Source organism: Argopecten irradians, chromosome 5, assembly GCF_041381155.1.
Source record: "Argopecten irradians isolate NY chromosome 5, Ai_NY, whole genome shotgun sequence".
NCBI lineage: Eukaryota > Metazoa > Mollusca > Bivalvia > Pectinida > Pectinidae > Argopecten > Argopecten irradians.
In genome coordinates, this window is record NC_091138.1 from 6,840,777 (window position 1) to 6,864,628 (window position 23,852).

At 34.1% G+C, this 23,852-nt stretch overlaps 1 protein-coding gene across 1 annotated transcript; it reads left to right on the top strand.

The window, feature by feature from the left end:
* The first annotated feature begins 5,108 nt into the window (after positions 1–5,108).
* LOC138324493 (fibrinogen-like protein 1) lies at positions 5,109–12,324 on the top strand. The gene is made up of 3 exons (XM_069269555.1): positions 5,109–5,912; positions 10,766–10,871; positions 11,472–12,324. The coding sequence occupies exons 1-3, from the start codon at positions 5,523–5,525 to the stop codon at positions 12,146–12,148; spliced, it is 1,173 nt and encodes a 390-aa protein (XP_069125656.1). The 5' UTR covers positions 5,109–5,522; the 3' UTR covers positions 12,149–12,324.
* Positions 12,325–23,852: the final 11,528 nt, after the last annotated feature.

Sequence of the window (23,852 nt, forward strand, 5' to 3'; positions counted from 1 at the left end):
GTTATATTTATGTGTAAAAAATGGTTTGTGTATGAAAAAAATGGTTTGTGTGTAAAAATATGTATTTATGTGTGGTTTTGTTTTATATTTTTGTGTGAAAATAATGGCTTTGTGTGTGTAAAAAAAATGTGTGTATATTTTTACATTTGTGTGTAAAAATGATTTGTGTGTAAAAATATATATTTTTGTGTGATTTAGTTTCATGTTTGTGTGTGAAAATCACACACAAGTGTATATTTTTACACACAAATATATTTTTCACGCACACAAAGGGAATATTGAACATAGATTATATTTTGACATATATAATGAAAAAAGAACATACACATCTTCCAACAATTCATCATTAGTTTGAATATTTCCTCCGTTTGTTCTTCTAATTTACTGGCCACCAGGATTTTCTGTCCTTCGTGCCTTTACTAGGTTGATATACTGTTACGAATAGCATTTTTTTCGCAATTATCGTCTTTATATAAATCAGAAAGTACTAGTTTAAACTTCTATCCATCACTACTTCCAACAATATCACATAGATTTCTTCATCGGTATGTGACAAGGTATCGCTCAGGTTGAACCCCTATGGGCCTCATCAGGTGAGTTATTGTCCATACTAAGTTTTTGCAGTATACACTTTTCTAACAAGTATGTTCCCTTCATATATACTTAATGAACAGTATCGCAAATGTCAATATGCAACATACACAAAAGGATAAGTCATTTACTTGCCTAATCAATCTGTACCTTGTACCAGTCGAATAAGATTGACCTTGTTGAATCGTGTGAAGTTCTATATGACGAGGCTATAAATATGTCTGCGCACCGACCTATCGTGTGTTCCATGAAGGTATCACCACTGTTAGAGCGGTGCAATGCATCTAAGGTTGAAGTTTGTAAAATAGTAAAATAGTGTAAGGTCGATAAAATTGTTTCTGCTATCTTAAACACTTCTAATGCTACCTTATCGATAGTTATTAATAAGAACAAAAGTTATCTTAAACCATACTGGTCTACTGCATTATAAGAATTACAAAACAATATAATGATAATACAAGGTTGGTTAAGGGATGGAAGAAAAAAAACAATCTAAACGTTTTCTCGAATATAAAGGAAGTAAAACTTCTTTCATAAGAAACCTACGTGAGACATTCAATGTTCAAGGTCAAGGTCACATATGTAAAAATACAATAGTTCATAACTTCATAATCGTTACGCTGCACATCGTCCATGTTTAGTAATTCAGGAAGATCGTGACAATGCACATTTTTTCGTATAACATGTTATCAGAGATTATGATTATCAAAATATAGTTTGAATTCCCCGCTTGCAATTCTATTGACTTCACTAGGTTCAATAAATTTAAATGGTTTATCTTCCAAACCTCGCAATATGGTTTCACCTCATAGTGCCTATCATATAGTACCTATATAGAACCATTTTAAAGTATTACACTGTTGCAACCTTTATGAAAGATGAAAGTAACGATAGACGTTGGGCGCCCAGTCCAGAGTAATTCATTTGAAAAAGGTGAGCATTCATATATAAATATAAGATAAAAACAAATCATGATACTGTTTATTTTTTTAATTAAATTTGCTATTTACCCTATTGTTTGTGTTATTATGGCGGAAACGTTTTGCAAAAAAAAAATAAGCAAAACCTAAACATAAATAGGAAATGACACCGAGAAGGATTTTTTTCATTTAATCATACTTCAAAATAGCACATTTTTAAGGAAAAACCCAGTGAAGCATGTATCGCTAGGAAGGATAGAAATGCCTTATAGTAGTTTCGGTGTGCGAGTCTGACCCATACTCTGTCACCTACGTAAAGTTGGACAGCTGCCATACCACTTTTGAAAGGGTGATCCCTCATTGTCCACCCCGAGAAAGCTGTCCCGACATGTAAACTTTTTTCACCATCACAGAAAATATGAAATTATGAATTATCTAATGTAATTCATAAACACTAGCTTTGGTGCGTGTGAATGTACCAGAATCGCTATGGTGGGCATCTCCTACATTCGTAACGACTGAATCAAATCGTATCTCCATTCCGTTACTTGCCGAAGTGTTGGTACCGATAACTTAATGGAAAACAATGTTTTAGTTTTCAGATCCGACGTGTTTTTCTTGCTGAATATTGATATAATAAATATTGTCTATAACAACGTTTTCTCCGATGTTTTGGTCACGTGATTTGCGATCAAAGTCTGCGGGACGTTTATCATCTGTTATTCTTCTTTTCCCAATGCCAGATACATGCTTACTTCCAAGCCGCTGTTCATCTGGAACATCAGCTTTTACAGTCTCCAGTTCCTTCCCAGATTGACCCATGGTCAACATTTTTGTCAATATTATCCTTGATTTTGACATTATCTTTCTCAGAATCGTTAACACACAAGTGATGTTTCAGTATTGCTTTATTCAGTTCAGCAATATGTTGTTGGTCGGCATAGTATCGTTTTTCGAGGGAAGTAATTCGACTCTGATCGACCAGTTGTTGTTTTTGTATTTCATGTATATATATATAATGGTCTGCTTATCATACCATGTCACATGAAATACACCTTCATGGAAATTTATTCATGAGTACCACACCAAAAGGGTGCTTGCTGGGAACTCCGAACTTATCAGAATGTACCGTATGTTATGACGAAATAGACATTAACGGTCGATAAGTAAATAATACACAACTAAACACTTCATAGATCGAGATCTATCAACACAACCAAACACTTCATAGATCAAGATCTATACTTCATAGATTAAAATCTATCATCACAAGTAAACTCTTCATAGTTCAAAAGCTATACTTCATAGATTAAGATCTACCAGCACAACCAAACTCTTCATAGATCAAGATATATTAACACAACCAAACACTTCATAGGCAAATATATATCAACATAACCAAACACCTCATAGATCAAGATCTCATAGATCAAGATCTATCAACACAACCAAACACTTTATAGACCAAGATCTTTCAACACAACCAAACACTTCATAGACCAAGATCCATCAGCACAACAAAACACTTCATAGACCAAGATCTATCAGCACAACCTAAACTTCATAGATCAAGATCTATCAACACAACCAAACACGTTATAGACCAAGATCTATCAACACAACATAACACTTCATAGACTAAGATCTAATATGAATTATGTACGACTTGGGAAGACCGAAGCTATTCTTGTTTATTATCTTTTCTATTTCAAGTTCATTTGTAGAAGACATAATTTAAAAGGACGTACTTTAAAGTAGACATATAGTATTATGTGATAATATAATTTTAGGCAAAGCCTATCTGAGAGCGCAGCAGTTAATCCATTCTTTCATTTGTTGTTTTTTTTAATGTGTAACTAAATAGAAATATGCCAGGTAGATCTAAATAAAGGATTTCCAACGGCGAAAGAGTAATCTCCCCTGACCCATCAGTCTTATCGATTTTGACATGTGTTTTGTTTTTATAGCTTATTTGGTGCACTGGATAACTGTACTGCTAGAAACCATTTATATAATTATTAATTATTAGAATAATAGCTTTGCTGAATTACTGGCATTGAGTTTATAGAAAAAAAATATTGAACATAGGATACTTCTACTTTCACTTTCTGCAAAAATACGTGACTGCGGCTACCAATTATATCTCAACGTCATTCTCCGTTGCCAGGCGGAAAATTCCGAAGCAACTGCTCACGTTAAACGGCTTTTAAGTTAAGATTCAGGACAAAATGTTATTGTTAGATTCAGGTAAGAATAAATTGGAAGGTTTATCTTTCACTAATGTTTTCATTTTGAATTTTTCCAAGCGTTATTTGTTTGTAATCACGCGAGAGTGTGATTTTGTAATCACGCGAGAGTGTGACTTTGGATACTGTCTTGCGCGATGCTGGGTCTTGTATTGACTTCCTGTTTCCGGTTTTTGAGAAAATTTTCCAACTCTTCATATATTGGATGATTTTTATAGCATAACGTTACCGAGACACCTCTATCACAAGAGTTCGCTGCGCTCTCTATAATGATTGTCAATATAACAAAAATTTTAATTTTTAGATATCTTTATTGCATATTTCATAGCTTTTAATTTTTGATAAGTGTTATTATTATTAATATTTAAGAAAAAAATGTTTGATTACTCCTGTTAATGCATTTGCATTATTGAATTAATTTTACTGTGGAGATCAGTACCGGAGCAACGCACAACCGGAACAGGTTAAACCTGGATGTACGAAAAATTTTTAGACATCAATACATGCAGGTCATTGAACTCATTAAGTACTTTTGCTTACGTACACGTACATGTTACCGGAACAGAGCTTCGCTCTTAACAAAACAACCTTCAAAACACTTCATAGACCAAAATCTATCAACACAACCAAACACTTCATAGACCAAGATCTAAAACACTTCATAGACCAAAATCTATCAACACAACCAAACACTTCATAGACCAAGATCTATCAACAGTGATGCTATTACCTTGTAACCTTAAACATGCTCGTAACTATTTTATTTGAAAAGAATGAAATTATACATGTGGTGTTGCCTGATAACATTTGTACACGCGGCTAAGTCAGATTGTTAAAAATACAAATTAAGCATATATACGTCGAAAACACTCTCCGTGGTATGTAAATTATTTATACTGTTTGCGTACATTAAAACGTCTAAAGCATCTAAATTCATGTTATTGCAATCCATGATTGTTGATTTATTGATCATAATTCATCAGCGGCAACATGCTCAATTGGATTTGTTTACATCTTATGTGGACCTAAGTACAAACTAGCGCACGAACCAATATCGACAGCATAAAAATAAGTTAATTTTTATGTATGAAAGTGTTTAATGGTATTGGAAGATGGATTTTTTTTTAACTATTTTGACATTCAATGTTTACGACAAATTAATTACTCCAATCATGCCTCGGTATGAAGATAAGTAGGTCTCAGTCATGATTAATAGCTATATATTTCTTATGGGTGTTTGGATAATCTGGTACAATAATGTGGTAAGTGGACGGTGCTCTCGGGTGCTTCCATGATTTGCTTATGAAATCCATAAAGAGAACAGCGATAATCACCAATTAAAGACATTTCTACACCGACGCGCCTAATATTCCCGTTAACGGAAGATGTTAGGATGTCTAACATTTTAATTTGCAGTAATAATAGCACATGATTGATACATATATATCGCGGAACTGTTGTTTCTTATTAACCTATCCACCTTCGTAGCGTCTACGTGCTTTCATTTCAAGGTCTACTCAAATGTCCTGGGAGCATTAGCTTTAAAACTACTGGAGTACAGAGCTATTGGATTGAACTCAGTCTCTTCTGTTGCTTTGATTAGGGTATTATAATCATTTGATGGATTTACAGAAATGAGAACAACACATATTTATAATGAGACGTTACAAGGTCATGATGGTTTATCAACTTACAAGTTAACCATGAAACTTGACGGAGGGATCTAACAGTGAAACAGTATAGCATCAACAGGGATTCAGCAAATATGTCAATATCAAGAGGTCAAGTTTTCATAGAAACATTTACTAGCAAGGCTGTGCTGGTATCACCGAGTCAGATGATCTATTCATGTCCTAGGATGTTTATTTACATGACGACATTTTTGGTGTGGGTTACATCACAAGCTACTATCGTAGAGGAATACTTCACCCGGCGGATGGACTGCGATACCATGGTGATAAAGTTTGATTTGACATACACTACCAGGACTGTATCAAGCTACATGGCATGTGCTTCATTGTGTCTGATGGACTCGGGATGTGAGTCTGCCAACTTCATCCTACCGGACATCTGTATGTTGAGCGGTACGACATTAGATAAGACGTGTTGTAATAGCCAGCCGGACGTACAGGGCACACATGTGGTCCGTCAACAGGTAACACACCTAACTCATACGTATACGTATACTTCCACCGGCAAATCTTATTCTACAGTTTTGTTTGAAGCTTCTAACATCGTCCATATTTTTATCACTGCATTTAACTGAAGGAAATCGCTGCCCTTGTCAATATAACACAAAAGACTGAACTAAATTGCAGTATAAACATCAATACACATAAAACATAGACACAAAAAAACGGGGGAAAAAAACCACTAAAAAACGATTAAAAAGTTGTCCTTACTTACAAAAGTCCATATAGGTTGGATGTAAAATACAATGTTTAAATAACATAAACAGCCAATTAACAAATAAAATATTTTTTTTTTTGAAAATATTGAAGCATTATTTTCGTCTATGAATAAGAATGTCCGTCCGTTTTTTGCCTACATCTTCATAAACCCTAAATATATATAAATATTAATGTTAATTTGATTTAGATAACTCAGTCATGTACGAATTAGTCATACATATCAGTGATTTTGCTTTTTTTTACACATTGTGGCGCATTGATATTGTATCCAATAGTTCAGTTTGGCCAATGATTGTGCCGCTTTTAAAATATGCCCCGAAGACGATCCGTATGTATGACGTCATGATGCTGTCGGTCTTTGGAAAAATGAATTATTCTTTAATAATTTAATTTTGTTTGTTACACCAAATTCTATTGGTTAGATCCTTGAGAATAGGCCTCCTTAGACCGAACGATTGTGCGCCGAGTATTATGACGTCAGATATACAGAACTTTTTCGCGGGGAATTTTAAAAGCGGCACAATCATTGGCCAAACTGAACTATTGGATAAATATCAATGCGTCACGACATCACAGAGTTTCATTTAGCAAACATCACATTCACTGGCCGATACATTACCAACACGTCAATAATGTTATCAACATCACACCATTTCAAAATTAATGTACAAAAGCACAACCATTTTAATACTACCATACCCAAATACATACACCATATATGAGACAATATACACACAAAGAACCAACCTGTTTTGCATCGCTGTCAATAAAATTGAAGCAATTATTTACACTAGAATAGCAGCAAAGCCTAGGAAAGCTACACTTTCCTTTACTTATCCTAATTTATATTTAACTGTTTCTGAAGTTCAACAGACGTTCGATATATCTACCAGTGCTCGTGAGTGTCAAAACACTAATTAAATGTTTACCCATGCATAAGATTGTAGCATGTGATAAAAACCACGAATTAAATGTTTACCCGTGCATAAGATTGTAACATGCGACATATTCACTTCATCGGAAATTAAAAGATATAAATATTTCAATTTGCTCGGGACTGACACCATATAACTTTACCGACAAAGAAGGGAATTCTCCTATACCTCCCGTTGGTGTATTGATATGCATAACGTGTACGATGTATTGTTATTGGTATGTTATGACGTAGTAACGCAATGCGCATTTTTGTGCGTACTTAAGTGCTACCGGAACGAAAAACCCAAATTGCTCTATATTATTCGCAACAATATTTGTAGTTTTTATCAAATGTTGAATTTCTTAAAGATGAAACATATTTTTTAAAATGTTGAAAGTGTACTGATGATTTTATGTTTTATTTCCATGGACTTATTTTTTTTTACCGCGAATGACGTCGGGAGTTCTTATGACGTCAGAGGTACTTTTTATGTCACAAGAAGAGGCTCCACTGACGGGGGCAGCGGGGAATTTGATTTGGTAATAGCGATAACATTTGTACATTACAGGTTGGCTTAAAAATAACAGAAAACGGAAATATAAGCATTAAATTGCCTTTTTGGGAGATTTATGGTCCTATACTTCTTCCAGGATTGCAGGAAAAAATAATCATAACGCGGTAACGCGCATTATTCAATTTGTCTGCAATCCTGGGAAAATTATAGGACCATAAATCCCCCAAGAAGGCAATGCTTAATCATTGCATGGGAAAGAAATATTAATGCATGTGAACGAAATATTATTGCGTGGGAATGAAATATTACTGTATGGGAACGAAATATTATTGCATGTAAGCGAAATATTAATGCATGAGAACGAATATTATCGCGTGGGAACGAAATAACAAGGTCAGTATTTGCCTTCAATATTTTGCATTATTTTTTTTTACGTTCTAAAATTAGTTGATCAAAGATAACTTTTGTTATAATACAGTTAAACACAACCAAAATCTAAATATTGAAATATTATAACACAATGTATTACTTTCAGGATAATATATATTTTTATACCTAATCCTGCATTCTGATTGGTCGAGAGACATTTGGTATTTCACACTATCGCACAGCATTTAGCATTATAACAATAAGAGACAATAGGAGATTTCAGAAAAGATGGCGTGACGTCACAGAAAGTTTACATCCGGGTCCTCAAAGGTACAAACACGGTATGGCGACTAATAAAAACAATAACAGATACGTACATCCCTGATACACAATCGATACGTTGACAAAAGTATACACTTTCATACTTGCAAATTCTGATTTCAAAATAGTTTCTTATTGTTTCAGAGGTTACAGACATTTATATTTACAATTGTTTATTGCTAAATATATTTGTTTAGATTTAGTGTTGAAGCCAGCTTGCGAAGCGGTGCCGGGCCGTCACACGTACCCGCTTTTTGTTCACACGTAGAAATCCATGTTGTGAAAAAGTTATGAATAGATAATTGATTTCAATGTATCATATTTCTGTTATACACGAAAAATCTGTTCATAACACCATTTGATATAAATATAACGAAATGTGAACCACCTGGCCAGACCACGGCCGCTCGTGCATGGCTTCGCTGGTAGATCACCTCGCGATCGGGCAACAGCCGATAGTTGGGAAATTAATAATATTTATACGTAATTACCAACAAACACCTCAATAAGTACTTGTAAAATATATATATTGCGTTATTTCCCATGTATATATTATTTTAAATGAATGGTATAAACCACCGTTACACATAAATGAAGATATACATGTATGTGTACGTAGACGTACAGTATGGCTGCCGATATCTCGAAAAATAAAATAGTGAAATCGTTCAATTTCATGAGTTTATTTTTTATTTTTTTTTAATCACTTTAATTCCATGTGCCGTTATGTGAAGTCCCAAATTGAGGTGATATTACTTTTAAATAATTTGAATACATGTTAGATAGACTACATTTAGATTTATGAATATAGCTACAATGTAGATCGTAATTACTATAAATGCCGACCAGGACACATTGCGCACGGCTTTGAGAATTCTAAAATACTCGAAGTTTTGTTTAAAAATATGATAAAAAGTAACTATAAAATGACTCATTTGAATGTTATAAACTAAATTCCAAAATTTCTAACGAAAAAGTTAACCAGAATACATAATTTTGTGACTATGAAAAATGACGAAATTCGGGATCTCGGCAGTACTGTACGTAATGGCTGCAGTGCGCTTGGGGTATCTACGAAGGCAAATTTTAATTTGGTCATAATCACACATCGTAAGGTGTTTTACCAAGTAAGACTTAGAAAACAGTAATTGCTTATTAAAATATCAGTATAATATTTGGGGAAACTTGGAATTTAATTTGTAGTTTCTGTCAATTTTGTAACTTCTGTCAATGTTTATACGTAGGTCTAATGGCGACCGTGTTTTTTTCTCGTGGCGGTAGAAAATGGAGTATAAACGGAGTAAAATATATAAATACCAGATGTTTATATCTAAATATTATTGTTAAATATTTTTATTTACCCTTTTTATAATTAAAATAACGCAATAGTTCTCGGATTGTCGTACTATTTATTACAATAAAATGTAAACAAACATCGCAAGCGGCTGTTTTCCCTCTATGTTTATGTGTAGATATACGGAGTTGTACCTTTGAGCGCCCGGATGTACCTTTGTGACGTCATCGCCATCTTTTCTGAAATCTCCTATAGACACGTTCGTAGCAACCCCCTAGCAACGGGTGATAGTGTATTTTTGACAGTGCAAAATGTTAACCGCCCGAAAAAGATTCGCACTCGTTTCTTTTTTCAACGCCATCTTTATTTTTTGAAGCTATTTAGTAATAGTTTTGCCAACTTAGTCTATTTAGTAATATCTTGTTTTTTTAAAGTAAGGTACTAAGCATTCCGTTTAAATACTATTCACGTACCGTCCAAGCGCTCTATGTGGTTTTTATTAATCCCGTCGGTGATTAGGCGAACGGAAGTTATACGATTACATGCGTCTTCGAGACGTTGCTAATGTTGTAAACAGATGATGGGATGAAACCAAACTGTATTGAGATTTACATGAAGCGACTGTATAATAAAACATTGGGTTATATTGATATTCTTTTTTTACATATGCAGTAAAGATGTAGCATAGAGTCATTATGAAAAATGTAACACCTAGATAAATTGAATTTTTTCGTCTATTCGGTATGGTTTCTGCGGTTGCATTATCAGTTTGTACCTACAATTACCATAGTATCGCATTTATATACATGTGATAACAGGACGGATTATTTCAGAAAGAATAAAATAGTTTTATATGAATTTGTCTTATCCTGACATATTACCACACACACACACACACACACACACACACACACACACACACACACACCCAAACTCTGGGTTGCGAGTTCACTTGTGGGGCAGTTGCCAGGTATTGACCGACCAATCGTCGGGTACTCGGCTTTCCTCCACCAACGAACCTGATACGTCCCTAAATAACACTGGGACGTTAATTGGACATTAAACTGAAAAAAACCAAACCAAATAAATTCCTGTGTATACATACTTGTATATTACAAAGTAACAATTTTTACACTCCGTGTATATAATAAAACCCTCTGAATCAATCATGTTTTTTGTACAGCTTCGGAGTGCGTCAGTTTGCCTGAATGGTGGGATACAACAGCCGACCAACTCCTGTGTGTGTATTGGTGGTTATATTGGCGAGTTTTGCGAGCGGATCATGGAAGGTTTGTTCTCATCAGCTCTTTTTATCAATAAATATTTGACAATTATTAAATTATTATCAAGATCAAAAACGTAGCAAGAGAAATGTACTTATACGCAAAATTATTGAGCGATGGTCATTTGATTGGCGGTGCTGAACATATGATTAATATTTTTTTCTTGTAACGAGGGTTTTAATTGTCTTGAAAATTACTTTATCAACTAATGAAGAAAAGCATGGCGTAGACGTTTGTAACGTCACTTCTGATTGGCTGAGGCAAACGGCATAATCATTTCATAGAAAAAAAGAGTCCTAAATGAATTTGGAATTCTCAAAAGATTGAATTTGAATAGATTTTTTTTGTTATGGAGATATAACCCAAACTCTGAGTGTACTCTCATCATAAGCCGCTTTGTGTAGGTTTTTGCGATATATCTCAATATCATGAAAAAAATCTATTCAGTTAATCATTGTTGAACAATTGTTGTTTGTATATATACAACGTACATACCATATAGTTGAAAGTTCATATGATATTGCTGTGGTCTACGCCATGATTTAGTAACGCATTTGAATATGGGCTACATGTATAAACAAGTATGTTTTACTGATTGTTTTACAGATTGCACAGAAGGTGTTCCGTACTACCCCGGTCAGTTCGGAACATTCCTGATTCATCCAAAACTATCGCCAGAACCATTTAAAGTCGTATGTCGAATGCAGTTTGACAAAAGAACCTTCGTACAGATACGTCACCAAGGCGGCAATGAAACGTTGTTTGTTCAAACCTGGGATGCTTACAAGAAAGGGTTTGGCGATATGTGCGAAACAACTCATAAGAAACGAAATTTCTGGCTAGGTAACGAGAAAATATACTTTCTAACAAATAGTAGAGAGTACTCATTAGTTATGCAGGTTGCAGATGACAATTACAAGTCTTTTGGTCAAATTCGCCTTAACAATTTTATGGTAAAGAATGAAAATAACAACTTCGCTATGTCGTATACAACTACATTCCAATACCTGTCGATGTCAATGGTGTTTGGAAACAGCATGTTGTCCAACAATGGGGCGGAATTCAGCACGTTTGATAGAGACAGTGACGCGTCCTTCACTAACTGTGCACAACGTCATGGCGCAGGATGGTGGTTTGTGAATTGTTCGAGATGCAACCCAAACGGGCGACTGTGGCCAGGCGGAACCAATACCAGGTTGAATGTCGATGACGAGTTTTTCTGGGAAGACGGTCTTTCTGGGTTTTCAGCATGGGGTACGAGTATGTGGCTTATTAGAATATAGCTGCAATATTGTAGCTTCAAAGGGTTTTAGACTGAAAATGGTGTCGTCTTTAGAGCTACAAATAGTGCCTATTACGGCTAATGGAGCATACCTTTGCGAGATGGTATTCATGACATCATGAATATTCATGAATGGTTCATGAATTTGAAGAATATTAGCATATTGTGGTTCATGAAAAAAAGTTCATGAATATTCATCAAATTACTCTCATGAACTATAGTTTTATAAATCCATGAAACATTCATGATTGTTCATGATCAATGTGTCAAAAAATTTCCATGAAGTTTTAAGCATTACTTATATTCAATAAAATTCTTCAAAATGAACGATAATGTTTCATTCATTTTTTAGAAGTTTATGAGTATCAGTTATGCATAAAACTTCATGGATAATTTTTGCATTTATCGTACTTGATATCGCTTTTCTACTCAGCAATAAAACTGAACCATATAAAATATCAAATTCTCATAGAGGCATTATTTCTTACAAAATACATATGAAGGTCTTTATGAAGGGAATGTATACGGCAAGTTCACAAATTGTGAATTTGACGTCTTGGGAGCGGTACGGCAGATATTAAGAATGCTAGTTACATGTATTTTTGTTTTGGATAAAAATAATATGTAACTGCATGTATACGCATAAAATGATTCGAAACCTACAAAAAGTATAGAAAACATTGTCCGAGTGATTTTCGGAAGCAGTGCTCCACAACGACACATAGGGACCTATTCGTACCTGGCCGAAAGGTATAGTAGATAGGGTACGTATATTCGTTCTAATTAGAGTATATAACTTAAAGAGTCATTCATCGGACTGAAATTTTATATTTGCCTTCTTTATACTCATATATCTACGAACGCCTATACGTGTCTAAGTAGTCATAATTTACATGAAAGAAGATCTTGTTAAAATGCGATAATATTATAATCTTCTTAAATATCAGATCAAAAGAATTATTTTGGTTTAAGGCGTTAATTATGTCATTTTAACGCATTAATTATATCGTTTTAACGCGTTAGTTACATGTATCTCGATTAAACACGTTGGTTATCTCGTTTTAACGCGTTAATTTTCTCGTTTCAAGATGATATTTTTTCTCTTTATTTAGTTTTAAAGAATTAGTTACCTTTTCTTCTTTTCTAATACGTTAGTTATCTCGTTAAACAAGATAGTTTTTCGTTTCAACGAGTTAGTTTTGTGATGGTTTAGCGATAATCTACTACTGACAATGATCTTATCTTTAACAGTAACTATTTCTTAAATACTGGGGACAGTGTGTGTGTGTTAGATGGCGGATCATTATTAGTCCCCTGCCGGTAGTCGTAGTCTGTCTGTATGTCTTTCTGTATGTCCGTCCATCCGCCCATCCGTCCGTCTGTATTCACACAATGGTAGTATATGTAAAAACACAGCATGGAATTGAATTTGGGGTCACAAGATCAACTACAAAGGTCACTGCTATTAACAAAATGTTGTTTAACAAAATATTAGTTTCCAGACGATAACTTACACATCAAACAAAATTTATTCAAATTTTATACAATGGTAGTAAAGGATGTGATACAGCTTGGGATTGAATGTGATTTACTACAAAGGTCACTGCGACTAATAATAAATTGTTTCACAAATTTTAGTTTCCAGACGATACCTTGACACATGAACTGAATTAGTTCAAATTTCATACCATGGTAGGATATGATACGGCTTGGGATTGAATTTTGGGTCATAAGTTTAACTACAATGGTCACTGCGACTAAAAACAATACCTTGCTTCCAAAATGTTAGTTTCAGGACGATAACTTGAAAACACATCAATGTCATACAATAGGAGAATAACTAAGCAATAATAACTTGCCATAGATTAGAAACTGTAATTGACGGCAGGGGACGTCAATACTTTCTGTAACTTTGTTGTATACGTTCCATAATGCGCAAGACTATTGAAATGTCATGAAGTCGTCACTACCAAGAAACATTAATTTTACATGCCAAAACCAGAGACGATGGTGCCTGAGATACTAACCTAGTTAGCCCAAACGGTACACAGCATATCTAAATGTCATGGAACACTATGCCAACGTCCGTGTATCTCAAACCTTACTCTAATTGCATCCTTATATATAATGATATATGGTAGTTTTATGTAAACAGAACTATAAGTTATATCTATTAAGTAGTTATCTATTAACGTTTCTGTTAATACGACGTCGGTGTGATTTTGTGCTGTTTTGATGGAATTGTAACAAGGTAAATGTTATTTAAAGATGCTCCACCGCCGACAGAGCATAAATGATATTCATTATTTGAACAATAATTGGTGTTTTATCGTGTATATATACGTCTAATTAACACAAAAAATAATAAAAAAAATAATTTATTTCGCCTTTGGTGTATGTGCAATCAGTACTTCATTCCATATAGGATATAGTGACACGGATTTTTTTCGGGATGCAATTAATTGTTTTTCATATTTTAATTTGAAGTAAACTTAGAAGCTCAAACTTTTCAATGGTGGTAATAGTGTAAAGTAAGTAACTTTTGTAACTGAAGAAAAATTCTTAATCGCCTGCTCTTGTTTTTGATAGTGATAAAATACCATTTGTCGGCGGTGGAGCATCTTTAAGATGCATTTAGTCTTCTAGAAACATTTGTTCTCAGTTTTACAGAAAGATTATCAGTAGATATAAAATAGTTATTTCGAAAGAGTCATGCTATTGCGCAATCAAAACAGCTTTTACATCCTGATAGTTCCCAGATAATTAATGAATGTACAATGTCATTGGTCTTTACAATGTAATATCAAATACGCTTTTATTTTCAAATATTCTCATTAGCTCATACATGGTCACGTGAGGTTCGATATACATGTCCAGAGTTTTCTGTTTGCCGTCCTATGGCTATTCTTCTTCTTGTACAGTAATGGACATGCATATTTTATAATCATAATATTTACCAAAGAAACTGCGTATCAAATATAACAATAAGGACATTTAATGAGGTCGATATGGTGTTATACTAACATGGTAGAATTTAAATCAATGTCCTATGGAGCTACGCCCTCAGTCATTATTTAATTCTACCAAGGTGGTGAACACCATTATCAATTGACTTCAACGAAGTTCCATAATTGAAAACTGTTTCCATATTTGTGTTATCATTGCCAGAAATCAATCTGGGTTTCTTTGCCAAAAGATTCAACTACTTTGCAATTATTGAATATTTATGACACAATTATTAAACATTTGGATAAGGGTAGAGAGGTAAGAATGGTTTTCTGTGACATTAGTTTAACCATGGTCAATACTAGTCGCAATATATCACTCGACTAGAGAGAACGTCTCTTTAGCTCGATTGGTTTAGCGTCAGACTAGGAATCCAGTAGTCCCGAGTTTGATCCCTGGCAAAGGCAGGCATTAGATTTATATTGTAAATCCGGCATGCTGTTACACTTGTAAGGCATTTGACTGAGTTTGACATTATGGTCTAAAATATAACTTGAAAAAATATGGCATTAGTGGAAACATGATAAATTGGTTCTCATCGTATCTAAATAATATGATGTAGAGAGTGATCGTCGACACCTTCGCCTACCAAGCGATACCGACATACGTCGATGACCCGCTTTTCCGGCGCCTGGGAAACCCGCGTTCTGATTGGCTGCAGTGAGAATCGACAGCACAATCAGAGCGCCCGTTACAAATCAACAGTGTGGCTGTCTGGAAGAAAAAGTAGCACTACAATTAGCGACCTTCATGAAAGAAACGAGCGCTGGGATTGGTCAGAATTTACGTCATCGACCAGTAACGAGACTGTAGTGAATTGTTTTGCCACCAGATGGCAGCAGTAGTAAAGCACCATAAAAACGGCGGATTCTGTCAAGGCTTGTAAGTAGTGTGATGGATTATCTTGCCTTGACATGTGAAGATGGGTCGTCGATGGATTTAGATTTTCTTGGAAAAACTATTCAGTTATGTAACGCAAGGTTCTGTGTTAGATCATTATCTCTTTCTTTTATATAAAAACGATATTTAACTATAAGTGTAAAACTATTTGCTCAGAATGTTGAAATACAAAATAGATAGAATATCTTTAACATTCATTATGTTAAATATGACAACCAGTGCTTATATATACATGTACATACTACAGAGTGGTGAAAATAAAGCATAGAAATAAAACTTATCTGCATAGAGTCTCACACTGACTCAAACCTTTTCATGACCACTTGAACTTTTCATATGGTATACAGTACACCAGAGCCTAACTGACAATATTAATATTGGAAAATATCATACATTGGGCTTAGTAGCAACATATAGGTATTGTGCAGTGGCAATGTAGATATACTAGATTGTTTGATATTACAGCCTCTAGAACTCAACTATAATTATAACTTTTGTCCGTCTTTAATGCTTGAATGGGACTCTCCGTGCTTGGTGTCTTCGGCGGCATGCTTCAGTGATATAGCACTATAAAATGGGCAACAGTTCCACTATACAAGAAGACACAACATGAACATACCGCAGTCTCCAAAACACGCACTTCGCACAACATACACGCAACACACCACATACACGAGAGGCCGTCCTTACATGACCATAGTTGTTAATAGGACGCTAATGAATCAAACAAACAAACAAACTCCGTCCTGTCCGTTTCCCTCTAAGTCATCCATACGTGAAATCAAAAAGACATGCTTAAAATATGGAATTGCCGATAATTTCTAAGAATTTAAATATTCTGGCGAAAGGGAAATAAAAATTACATTATGTTGGTTGAGAAATTCTGCTAGTAATCTTAATTTTGATTTATTTCACACCATTTAAGTGATAGTCCTGCCCGCCTGTGTGGTTTTCCAATTTAAAATTCTTATCATTATTTCACCTATTGTCCTCTCTACAATAATCAAAGAACTCTATTCATGCTTTTGATACATACCTCTATGGATATAACAGTCAATATTCAAGTGATTCATTACTGAAAATTGTACAGGGATACATTAGAGATCCCAGACGCTTAAGATAAGATGTCATGGACACTAAGAGCATTTTTAATTTAGTCATTTAGATCTGTGAACATTTATTAATATGTTAAGAAATTGTTAACTCTTGTGTGACAATAATCTCATGATTTATTTTCAGCGTGTGAGACTAATTGTTTTGTCATTTTCATCAATGTAATACTACATGTATTTCTAATTGATGATTATATGTATTGTTCTGTAAACTATATTATTCGTGTCGTTACCAGGAGAGGGTTGATAATATGCATTACCTGTTGTCCAATTTTTTTTTGTATTAGACTATCTTACAATAAAACGTTCTGAAAAGAAAAATTATTTTCATATATCTGTGTATACAATACCATCTGTTTCGTCACCTTAATATCATATATATTGCCGAAGGGTAAATTGCACTCATTGTGCTGTATAATTTAATATTTGTCTACTTTGTCCCGCATTACCGTTCTTATCCTATTACGTAATCGTGTTCGTTTTGTATGTCTTGATAAAGGGGCAGATCGCCTCGAAAATGTCTGACAATGACATATTGTCGGAGCGAAATATTGCGGATAGTAAACAAGTCAAAAATATCTGGCAAATTCTATCATTTCTACGCCTCCATACTGCAACGACGGGAAGTTTGAAAAATAAGTATCAATGTCTTTATCTTACATCAAACGGCAATAAAAACAAAGCTGAAGCACCCATTGAACACTATTAAAAATTATATTGAAACCGCCATTTTTAGATATTAGACATGCGAACGGGGAAGGAATTTATTCTAGCTAAAGAGAAGATCATGCTAAAACATAAGCAAACCGAAACTCCCCTCTTAGCAAATGGATTATTGAACACGGCAACAATGGCTTTAATAACAACAAAGGAGCATTATTCTTAATTTTTTATCAACACTACATCCAAACTTAATGAAATATACAACGATGGCAACAACATGGTTTTCTCTCCTTTACCTACACGTTTCATACTGGCTGACGTCACAGTGTCAACAAAATTACGTGTTTTTATGTGCAAATATAACATTTTTTGTTCAGAAACAAGACTGGATTTACTTTAAAAGATAGAAACAACAATATCGCGCAATTTAATATGTTGAATACGTTTTTTCGAATTTATTTCAAAATTTCAATAGAACATTCATATGTGGATAAGAGGGATAGGGATATTCTACCCTCGGGATCATAAGGTGTTGTAAAATCACCGGCAAGCCTCGGGTTTTACAACATTTTGTGGCCCTCGGATAGAATATCCCTATCCTTCATATCCCCATATGAAAGAGTTTTATAATATTGACCACTATCGATAAAAATCAGCAAATATATTCAATGTGTAAGTTGTAAAGTTTTGAATTCTTACAAAGCATACAAATGAAATACACATTACTATCATAGTCGATTATAACTGTCGAAATTGTTTTCGTCAAAATCAAGATATAAACACCAAACAATTCAAACATAAACATCAAAATCTGGATCATATGTGTATAAAGGAATTTCTTTTCAGTTCATACATTCATCGACATGATTGCGACCATCTTCAAATCAGTATTTTGCAAATTGAAAAGCTCGCGATATGTCTCAAGAGTAGTTTCAACAAATAGAAACTACAATCATTCTGTAACCGCTCATCTTAGTTTTCATGTTGAGTTTTTTTTCTATAGTTTTTTGAAGATTTTCTGTAAATATAAATGAGACAGCTGTTTAGATCCGATGTTCTTTATTCCTTGTCTAGGCTCTGAGTGAGTTACATGATATGATAAACAATTATTCAGTACAAAGGTAAACTATGATTGATATCGACTTAGATATACAATACAGAAATATCTATTCGTCAATTAAGAGTTACAATTATATTAAATTGAACTATAATGTACATAAACATAATTTACCGTATATAAAGAAAATAGATACTATACTGAAGACTTTGGTTAAACATATTGTATTTGGGGAATGGTGAATTAGCTGAGGTAAAGTCTATTCACTTGGCTATGAGAAGTACATTTAGCCTGTAGATAAATGAACAAGGGATCTATTATTTGTAATACTGATATTAAAAACAACAAATTAATATCAGATTTTGGAACAAAAAGAAGAAAACTCATTTACACAACATTTATAAAATAAGCACGACTCTTGAATAAGAATGGACAAGCTTCTGTTTACATTAATAACTTCTACTTTCACTTTTGATAATGCACTTCCGGCATGTAGTGTTCATTTTCTTTCAGACCGAAATTCGTTACAAGATAGTAATCATCAATATAATCACCGAGCTTAAATATTAAGCTCTTATAATGAAAATGTACATTATGGATCAATGGTTATTCAGAGATTATAATACAAATATTTACAACTAAAACTGATTTTAAAACTGATCATTGACGTTAGCGATTGACACAAAATCTTCTGACACTTGTAATTTAAAACTCGCTAAATTAGATCAGATCAAACTAGTAAGAAAAGTATGACATATTTCAGATGAAAAAGACAAAATCATAAATCAATATTACACACATTTACCTCAATGATGAAATTCATTTTAGCTCTTCTACTAATGTAAGTATAATGAGCCATAATATCTGAAAGTCTGATCTCTCTCCCCTCCTCTTTCTCTCTCTCTCTCTCTCTCTTCCCCCTGTCTCTCTTTCATTGTGTGTGTCTTTTATATGTGTGTGTTTTGTATAGGTGTGTGTGTGTGTGTGTGTGTGTGTGTCTCAAGTATGTCCACTTGAAAGTGTTTTGTAAGTATGTTTCGATGTGCCAGAGACTTAGTTTTTTTATTTGATCACATTTAAAAGTATGATAATGATTAGGGCATGCTAATAATGAAAATATATATTGAAGTCATGTTGAAATGTAATGTTATGGTAGTATGCTTGTAGGGTGATAGATGATAAGGATGAATAATGTAATTGTGCTGATGATAAGTACAGAAATGATACAGTGATTTTATGATGAATGATGATGTGTTTGTTGACCACTGATGAGGATGATAACCTTATTGATATCATATAATGATGATGTAAGTGTATATGAGGATTAATGTTATATGGATGATGACTTATGATGATAATAATATATTCATGTCATGTTGAATGAGGATGTGAGTGGGTCGATTGTGTATGATTATCTTGGACGAGTCAATAATATATTGGTATGCTTAATTAATGACGATGTGAGTATGAATGATGATCTTTGATGAGGCTGTGGGATGTGAATGTGATGGTCAATTTTTGAGGATGATTATAATACATGAAGATGGCAATATATTGAAATTATGCTGAATATGATGTGAGGAGGTGTGTATGGTGTGAGTGAGATAACCATGTATATGTATATGTAAAATCTTCGAAAATAAAATAAATATAAAAAAAATGAAATTCATTTTGAATCGAGATTTATGAACATGATTTGCTGAGTGAAGAGCTGGACGATGAACCAAATCTAAACAGACTGTCCGAAGAACTTTTTCCGTATTCTGATTGGTCAGCCAATCAGATCTAAGATTATCAAATGAAATATACTGATATGAGGAGTGTCCAGATTTACATATACGTTAGTCATTAGACGATATCACTGTATCATATATTCCACAATTAAGCATATCAGTGTTGATGAACGTTGTCTAAAGGTTAGTTGATACAAACAACATGAAACCAAACCGCCAGCCAATCGTTATATTAATGATAATTGGTAAAAGCAGAATAGGTTATTGAAAGCAGTGTATAAAGATCCACTGATATGCAATGCAAAAGGAAATGAAACAAAAGATATATGATACACTCTAACAAAAGAGAACGAACGAATAAAGTTCTCAGTCAATATCAATGCTTTACGCTATATCTGTAAAATTATGTGGTTTGAGATGAAAAAGAATGTGTGGCAGTTATATATGTAGTATGTGTGGCTTTGTTGCCTTTAATAGAATACCTCGTTTTTCTCGTACTCGGAATGGTGGAATACCTGAAAGTGACAGTACGATGCATTTAATTCAGATGATGGCTTTAAAACGGTACTTTAAGCATGCAAGGACACGGAGTATGATTTAATTTAATTTAATGATCTTTTTATGAATGACAATAACATATTTCTGACACGTGAATAACTGCTGTTAATGATATCTATATTTTAACTTTTTAGTGAAAAAAGAAGAACAAATCGAAATGGTAGCCGGTGACGGATTTTTTTAATATGTGAATATGGTAAGAAAATATATTAAAAAGTTATCGTAAAATAATTGTTTGGTGGTTTTCTTAGTTCTACAATTTTCTACAATTTTCTCGCAACACCGATTTTAATAAAGTGTTTCTCAGATATATAAATCACATATATATAAATATATATTGAAAAAAACACAATTAAAGTAAGCTTTTTTATGAATTAATTCAATTGTTCGATAAAAGATTCAATTCTTTCTACAATGATGAATCCCTCTTTCACCTCTCTGTTCATTTAAAGATAATTTGCACGTAGAAAGTTGAAATCGTGATACGTATACTCGTTTGTATTTACGTTTGTTATCAATAACTCATCCGGATCTTTAAAGGTTATTTTGTTAACACAAAATTACTCATTTTATTGACGTCTCCACTAAACTGAGTCAGGTTCTCCCTTGGTAAGCGTACGTGACGTTTTATGCCTATCGTATTTTACAACATCTTAGCCTGATTTCCTTCTTTAGCTCGTCAAAACGCCATATATATAATGCTGGGTTCACCATCACACTCAGACAGACTAAACTGTTTGTGACAAAAGATAAAAAAAACTGTTGATAATAACGTTTGAAAACGATTGGATAAAAAATTCCGTGACGAGAGGTCCCAGGCATATGATGTAGATTGATACGATCACCGTTACCGTTACCAATGCTTTCTTCATATTTTGAGATCTTGAGGCGGATATGATAGTTTGTTGATTAAGTATCCGCACTTTTGAATTGTTTCGGGCATGCCCACTTGTTACGTTCTGTGATGTTGACGGTAACGATCCCGACGGTATTTTTGTTTTGTTGTTGCGAAAGTTCAAATGCTTCTTTGACCTGTCTTCCTGTGCTGTGATTTTAACTTTGTTACTGGAGATAGACAATACCTCGTTTATTTGATTCTCAAAGGAATGTTTATTGGTGGATAGAAAATTAAGGTTTCTACTGTCGGAGGCCGAACACGGTTGGACACGTGACGTCATACCTGGCTTTGATATAGTGGAAGCATCCGAGAAATCATTCAAAATTGCCGTACGAAAGAGTCGGCGTCTGATCCGTACAGCAGTGGCTGTGTACAACGCGAGGATAAGGACGAGGAGTGGGACGTACAGAGTACTTAACAACGTATATATCATTCGTTTACCTTGATCTGTATAAATCTTCTCCAATTGACAGTGTGTTACCCCCGGTAATTGATAGCCACGTACAATGGTATAGGATGTGACCATATACACTATAGACAATACCCACACCGACACGAGGATCACATATTTCTTTCCGTTAAAATAGGTCACAGAAGAAAAGTTATTTCGTGTTGAGTGTAATCTTTCTAGGCAAATCACAAGAGTTACCATCAACGAGGTGGCAAATGATATATGAATCATGACATGTTGACTTAAACACAGGGATCTGTTCCATGTCTCAAAAAGAAGTGGTCCAGTGCAGAATATTGTAAGGACAAGTGAGAAAAGGAGGTCACTAAAACTAAGGCACAGGATAAAAAAGACGTGTGGACGGCGCCGGAGTTTTCGTTTTGTTTAAATATGCCAAAAACCGTCCAAATAACCAAGGTAACTTTTCAATTAATGGAAAAACGCTAAGTTATTATCTCAAAACCCATTCTTGACCTACCACGCTGTTCTAGGTCAGATATAGCCGAGTATATGATTGGCTACCTGCGCCGTACAATGTCAGATATAGCCGATTATATGATTGGCTACCTGCGCCGTACAATGTCAGATATAGTCGAATGTGTGGCCGGTTTCAGAATCCCAGCAGAACTCCATCGGATGGCACTACAACTTCCAATTGTACGGGTAAAAACACATTAACGGATAAGCATAATGTGAAAATGAAAGATGAATTTTATAAATAGAAAAATAAAATGTACATTGCAAATTAGGACAACGGAGTTTTCATTAATATTGCTATAATCGATCTTGTCTTTCACTTAACAGTTAGGTGACCAAAATGATTCCTGACGATGCCATTACAGCAGTTATAAATTTGCTAATATTGTCCTGCAAATATCTTAGAAATAAAAACCACTCCACTTAAATAGCATTACACTATTCATCTCCAAACGTAAACAGTGTGGTCATCACCATTTTCCAATGAAAAAGAATATACCAATATCCCTTCAATAAAAAGCTGGATTAATGACGTCATTGCTTTCTGAATAGAAAGCATCAACCGGAAAACAAAGTAGATATTTATCCCAGTATCCACATTTATAAAATTAATCATATATTCTTCTTATAGAGTAACATGATTGAACCACGGATATAACGGGCGTGGGCTGAGCTAATAACATTACTTTTAAAATAATGACTGTAGAATTTCTATAGCTTTGAAATTGTTCAAAGATAATGAGCAAAATTATGCCAATTATAAGGGAGCCGTAACGAGCATTCCTACTTACATAACAATCGATGGTCATAATGTCCGCGGCGTCTCGCTTACGATATAATATTAATAGAC

Bases quoted from the DNA above. Each gene is read 5' to 3' on its own strand.
- LOC138324493 (XM_069269555.1), top strand. From the start codon at position 5,523: ATGTCAATATCAAGAGGTCAAGTTTTCATAGAAACATTTACTAGCAAG. The intron at 5,913-10,765 runs GTAACACACCTA...TTTTTTGTACAG, and splicing joins CACATGTGGTCCGTCAACAG to CTTCGGAGTGCGTCAGTTTG. The intron at 10,872-11,471 runs GTTTGTTCTCAT...ATTGTTTTACAG, and splicing joins TTGCGAGCGGATCATGGAAG to ATTGCACAGAAGGTGTTCCG.